This window comes from Macrobrachium rosenbergii, chromosome 8 (assembly GCF_040412425.1).
Source record: "Macrobrachium rosenbergii isolate ZJJX-2024 chromosome 8, ASM4041242v1, whole genome shotgun sequence".
In the NCBI taxonomy this organism is placed as follows: domain Eukaryota; kingdom Metazoa; phylum Arthropoda; class Malacostraca; order Decapoda; family Palaemonidae; genus Macrobrachium; species Macrobrachium rosenbergii.
Genome location: NC_089748.1, coordinates 69,951,650 through 69,958,496, shown reverse-complemented (window position 1 = coordinate 69,958,496; position 6,847 = coordinate 69,951,650). Strand labels below are relative to the sequence as shown.

Here is a 6,847-nt window from a genome sequence, read left to right as displayed (position 1 = left end):
ACGGTGGTATTGATTTCTTCTCATCATGTGAATTTCCAGGTAGCTCCCCTGACCTTAATGTGCGTGAAAACATTGGTAGTATCTTAAAGGTCCGTGTTGAAGCACGCACAGTGAACTATGATGGTATACCAAGCCTCGACGACCTGTGAAGAGAGGTGACCAAAGTACTCAGGGAAATGGAGTTTGAGTGTCAGCTTTTTTGTGATTTGCTGAAATCATACCCCTCAAGAATACAGGCTGTGGTGCAGGCAGATGGAGGCCACACAAAATATTAAATACTCAGAGAGAAACTTAAGTAAATACCTGTTCTGAATTACTTTTGTTTTTGTCAGTATCAATTTTAGTTTATGCTGTAGAGGGGGGGGGGCTCTAATTTCGAAAGACCCTGTATTGCGAGCGGCTTTGCAATAGAATGAACTACTTTCTTTAACGAAATGGCAGGTACGCCATCTGGTCCGGCTGCTGATCCATTTTTAATTTCTTTGATAGCCTGCACAATATCAGCTTCACTAATATCTATATCCGATAAATATTCAGTGTTTTCATCTCTTATTCCTGTATCATTATCTTCATTATCATTTCTAGGTGTAAATTCTCTCTTATATCTTTCTGCTAATATGTTGCATATTTCCTTTTTTTTTTTCATTCGTTAATCACCCTTCATTTTTTAAAGGGGCTATTTCTACTCTTCTTTTATTCTTCTTTTGTGCATATGAGTAGAATATTTTGGGGTTTTGCTTTATATTTTATAGGGTCTTTCCCTCTAAGTCCCGTTTTTCATTTTCTTTTGATTTTGTAATATTTTGTTCCGCATTTTCTATCTTTTTTAGTTCCATTGCATTTTCTATATTTTTAGTTCCATCACTTTCCATGCATTCTTTCCTTTTGCAAGACCTTTTTTCCACTTTATGATTTTCTGGAACAAGATCCTTCTGTCTCTTGGTATGCATGACTGATGTTTACTTTTCTTCTTCGGTGTATATTTATCCACTATTTTCTCTGATATTTTATATAATATATCTGTATGTACCTGTATATTATCACTTACGAATATGTTTTCCCAGTCTTTGTTTAATGCTTCATTTATTTCTGACCATTTTATATTCTTACTATAGAAATTGTATTTTCCATATCCTTCCCACAATTTTATCTCTTGCTTATCTCTGTTTTCACTTGCTTTGGAACAGACTGTTAATTCTATGACATTATGGTCTGAAATACTTGTATTATACACTATTTCTTTAACATAATTCACCTTGTTCACAAATTCTAGGTCTAAAATATTTTCATTTCTTGTTGGCAGGTGATTTATGTGCTGAATGTTATGTTCTAGTAGCATATCTAATAACTTTTCAAATTGCCTCTTATTTTCTGCGCTACGATTACTCTCTTTTTTATATGTATAAATACAGCCACAATCTCCTATTCGTTCTTTCCAGTCTTTGTGATTTCTACATATATCATCCAATTTGTCTATTATTATGTCAAACTCTTTAGTATTAGAAGGTCTGTATATTACGATGTTCACTAATTTTTCAGATTCAAATTCTACTGCTATTAATTCACATTCTGTGTTACTATATTTCTCACAGACTTTTCCTTAATTTACGTCTTTCCCATATATTGCGGTTTCCCCTTGATTCCTATTTTTTCTATCTGATCTCTAAGTTTGGAAACCCTTTATCTGATCATCATTACCAGTCTCTTGGAAATACCATGTCTCACTTATATTCATTATATCTATTTTTTCATTTTGGGTTAGTTCTTCTAAGAACTCTATTTCTCTTTTTAATTTACTCGAAACTAAACCTTGTGCATTCATCACTATGATGGTTTGTTTGTTATCCCCATTATCTAATATGGGTAATAATAAGGATTTTCCCATGCCTCTTTCCTGTTCTGATATGTTGTTTTTTTCTTCATTTCCAGAAATTCAGACATTAAAAAATCCAGCTATTCCAAAATATTTGATCTTCCATCTTCATATTTATTCATTTTGTGTATAGGCTATATCTACATTTATCACCATATCTGCACCACCCCTAGCATCATAAATGCATTGCTTGTTCCTTGCCCTGTATCTAGGTGCTGATGCCTCATATTGCAATGCTGATATTTCATAACGTGGTGTTGGCTTGCTTTTTTCCTTTTCTCATACTCTTTATTCCTTTCTTTATTTGATTCATTTTTACTTTGATTTTTGATATGTATTTGATTTTGATTTTCATCCTCCATGGCTACAGGATGCATGTATCTACATTTTTCGTCGAATCTACACCCTTTTCCTTCTCTCAAGTTTTTGCATATTTTTGGATGTAGGTTGCTGCATTCATCCGTCTAGATATGTACATTTGCCATAAATCTCATAGTTGTGACATATCTTGGGATGCTTGTGGTGACATCTTTCACCGAATTTGCAATTCCCTCTTTTCAAAAGGGTGCAGACTGTGTCTTTCTTTTTTTTTATTTATTTTTTTTTTTTTGCTGTTTCCCGTTGGTATGTAGATCCGGGTACAACCTCTTTGGGATTTTATTCTGGGTTGTCATGTCATAATTTATTTCTTCGTATGTATGCTGTTGTATTGCCTCATATGTAGAGTCTATGAGTTTCTCTGCATCCATACTCTTATCTTGTTCTTTGTTTTCATTATTTTTTTCTATCTTTTCAATCTTATTTTCTTCTTCTATTCCGTTTTCCTCTTCTTCCTCTTCCTCATCTTCTTCATCCTCTACTATTTGCACATTAAGTCTTGACTGAATGACATTGTCTATCCATATTAGATAAGTTGAGCAAAATACTCTTGTGTCCTTTTTATTTTGTTGGACTTCTGCACATGTAGGGTGAGTAGGTATGTGGCATGCATAGCATTTCCTTATCAGGTTTTATGGATTTACAATGCTATACCACACATTACATAGATTACATGCTTTAGGCATTCGTTTTCTATTGCATCAATCAGTATATTCACTATATTCACCTTGTTCATTTTCTTTTTTGGAATATGTTGATTGGTGTAAATTTTCTTTGTAAGTCTCTTAATCATTTGAAGTGTCATTTGAGGTGTCGGGGGGAGGGATATGGTAGGGGCAGGTGAGTTGTCGTGGGAGGGATATGGTAGGGGCAGGTGAGGTGTTGGGGAAGGGATATGGTAGGGGTAGGTGAGCTGTCGGGGGAGGGATATGGTAGGGGCAGGTGAGGTGTAGGGGGGAGGGATATGGTAGGGGCAGGTGAGGTGTCGGGGGTGGGGGTGGCGATATGGTAGGGGTAGGTGAGGTGTCGGGGGGAGGGACATGGTAGGGGTAGGTGAGGTGTCGGGGGAGGGATATGGTAGGGGTAGGTGAGGTGTCAGGGGGAGGGATATGGTAGGGGTAGGTGAGGTGTCGGTGGGGAGGGATATGGTAGGGGTAGGTGAGGTGTCGGGGGAGGGATATGTTAGGGGTAGGTGAGGTGACAATAAGTTTCCGCTCCTCTCCCATTATTCGGGGGCTACAAATGACGTATGAATAGGTGGGTAGGGAGGTGGTGTACCGCTCGGCAGGAGTATTTTTATGTAGTTTATTTGAGCCAGGTTTGAGTCAGAATTTATTGAAAGAATGGGTGATTTTTATGGATTATAGAAGGTAAGGAGAATACCTTCTGTTGGGCATTCAGCGAAGGGAGTGGATGCTGAATGAAAAGGATATCCATTATTTGCAGCTGATGTCAGTCGAGAGCTGTATCGGCGTTTTCCACAGCCTTTACTAGAGTAGAGGTTGGGTAATGTTCTCTTAATGCAAGGTTGTACAATGGGCGAAGTATTGGAAGTCTGACAGCTCGCTGTATGGTGTTTCATAATGACCCATCAGAATCTGTGACTTATTTATCATTTTAAGGAAGTTAGAAATATTGAAGCTCATATAATTTTTTTGGAATGAGGCTGTCAGCCCCACACTCTGCCTCAACGATAGTCATGTTTTTTATGCCAACTACTCGTGGATTTCTTGTTGACCAGACTCATCCTTGCTTAACTTCACTGATCAAACGTTTTACAGAACACACTGAAGAGCAGCCCGCTCCTCCAGAAATGCGATGTCTCTAGATCTGACCAAATGAGCCCAAAAGTAAAATGGCAACACGAGTTTCTGGTCGCTCACTTTCAGTAAACGGAGATAGAAAAGGAGGGATAATGTCTAACTGCTGCAGCGTAGGTGAGCCTGGCCCTTTAAGCCTTAAAGTAGACCTTTAACGTTTCATTCGCGAACGGTACCAAAAGTTTATCTAACAAAATATTCTTTCCTGATAGTAAATTCCAAAACTCTGACTGCAGTTGATGAAAGAAAACTGTATGGAATCTGATAAATATTTGATGGAGAATATTTAATTTCAGCCAGTGCAGAAATCCAACAGTTTTTTAAGAGAAAGCAAAAATTTTAGAACACAATAAACTGTTAGGAAGAGACATACCTGTACTAACCATTGCTGAAATTCCAAAACTGGCTTCGCGTCTGGCTAGCATACCAATAATTCCCGTGATTCTTCCATCTGGTTGAGGGTTTCCCCAAAGATTGTCCGGAGGTAAGACTGCTCTATACCTGTAATAGAAACCGAACATTATTCAAAGTGATTAAAAGGGCAGATGGTAAAAAATAAAGATTCCAAAAGACAGGAAGGTTATAGGGGGAAATAATTGTCTGGTTTCTGACGCGACAACAGTGCGGTTTGGAAAATAATGATTTAGATTACTTTAAAAGCTCACTGCATGAAAGTAAACCTAATAGTGAACATTCTTATTAAAGAAAACAGCATGCAGTTGGAATTAATTAAAAGATTTTTTTTTATCCTGTTTGATGCATCTATAACGAGAAGCAAATGATAAAAGTTTCTTGAGGGTCCTACAATGTTTCCAAGCTTCCTGATAACCACTTTAAGTTTATTTTGATAGATTTGTTTGTAGTTGTAGTTAATGACAAGAGATAGAGGAACTTTGAGCGATCTGTTCTGAGAGGAGTTTGAGTTTTGGAAGAATTCGATTTTATGTAGAGATTATTCTTAAGTACACTTACTACTGCTTGTACTACGCAAACCTATTAATATTGTTTATAGAGAGGTCTGTTCATTTCCAAATTCTAGAAAAAACATAAAACGAAGCCACGAGTACATATTTAACAGGGAAAGTTTAGAATCAAGTCACTGAAAATATAATGATACTTTATTTTAAAGAAAATCCCCTTTTCAAGGAAAGCTGGACTAATCTAAATTTAGAAGGAGCTTGACTTTGTAATATACATGGATTCATTTTCCCATTTCAGTTTCAAACTTATCCCCATCCCTAAATACATTGTTAAGATCCTCAATAGTTACACTACTCTTACGTCTCTACGGCATTGGTCCCTTATCCATAAATTCAAGGGACTTTGCAAAGGTCTTCCAGTTGAATCACTGACTACTTAAAGACTTTAGAGTCTGGAAATCAGTGTTTTAGTGGAGGACCCAACCCACACCAGATGGCACAAGGAACGTGTACGTTTGCATATGATTCATGACTCAAAACAGCGTGGCAGTTTTGATAATGCTCAATAATGTTTTCATTTTGTAACTGTAGATTGTTTTTAAAGGGATGGGTTGCTGGTAGTATCTGAAAAAACTCACAAGTTGCCGCTTGAAAACTGCATCTCCAACTAAAATTAAATTTTCTTGTATCCAATTATTCTAGGAGGTGAAACAGTGACATTCTTTAAAAGTTGTCCTAGTACTTATAAAATGGTAATTCTCCGCACAAAATGTACATTACCCTGGACTGTCTTTTTCAAGGTACTGTAATAAAAACAGTAAAATGATTTTGAATTACCAGTACAGACTCGATGTACGGTTAATATCAATAGGTCCCAGAATTCTGAAAATAGTTGGTGCACTAACACACACCAGTTTTATGGTACATTAGCTCTTCAGCTTCCATGATAAATTGATTTCAAACACCTAATGATTTAATGGTTATTGGTGTTTGAGAAACTATACATAGTGTTTCTAAAATGTTAAAACATGCTTTCTTGTTCAATATAGGCGGCCGCCCCAAAAAAATTAAGAAAAAGCTAAGAATTTCAGATGCTTTTTGAATCATTATCTATCCACTAACATGTACAATGCATTCGTACAATCATTTTTAGAATATTATAAGTAAATAAAGCTTTCTCCGTAAGAATAAAATAAAACTTTAGCGTTATTTCCCAAAATATGGAAAATTGTCTATCTCCGATGATTTCCTACAACTTAATTACAGTACACCGAATTACTTACGTGAAATTTAATGAGGCACTAAGAGTGTTAAGAATAGCTACATCTAATCCTGATTCAAGCTCCACACTTCTGTCGGCGTGGGCTTTGGATATCTTGAGAGACAGTAAAGATTCCTTGACTCCCACTGTCATGTGACGTCCATTCACACTATACTTTCGAGGTTCCGGGAGACGTTTCTTTTCTATGTCTTCCGCGTTGGTCCATTTGGCTAGGCGCTTGAATCTGTAATAGTCAGGGTTTCCTTTCAATAGCATACAAAAAACTGTGATATCATGACGTCCTGATTTGGTTTAGAAATTGATTTTATTGCTTTTGAAATCTGCTGTTGTCTGCATTTCGTGTTATTTTCTCCTTAACCAGTAATTGTTCACATGTATCTTAACAAGTTTGTCTCTCCTTTAAGTATCATTATTAATAAGGTGTATTGTATCTTTGTTTTCTGCTGCTGACATTTTGTGATGCCTGCATACACATTTCCAAAACCAAAAGTTTTTAAGAGAAGAGTTCTGTTCTAAAAAAAAAACCAGTAATATTTCAGATTAAAATACTGATAACTCATAGCTTTTTACATGT

The 6,847-nt window shown here is 36.4% G+C and overlaps 1 protein-coding gene across 1 annotated transcript; it reads right to left on the bottom strand.

The window, feature by feature from the left end:
- Positions 1–3,036: 3,036 nt before the first annotated feature.
- LOC136841179 (uncharacterized) lies at positions 3,037–3,477 on the bottom strand. The gene has a single exon (XM_067108219.1). The coding sequence runs from the start codon at positions 3,475–3,477 to the stop codon at positions 3,037–3,039; it is 441 nt and encodes a 146-aa protein (XP_066964320.1).
- Positions 3,478–6,847: the final 3,370 nt, after the last annotated feature.

Coding starts and splice junctions, on each gene's coding strand:
- LOC136841179 (XM_067108219.1), bottom strand. CDS start 3,477: ATGGGAGAGGAGCGGAAACTTATTGTCACCTCACCTACCCCTAACATA.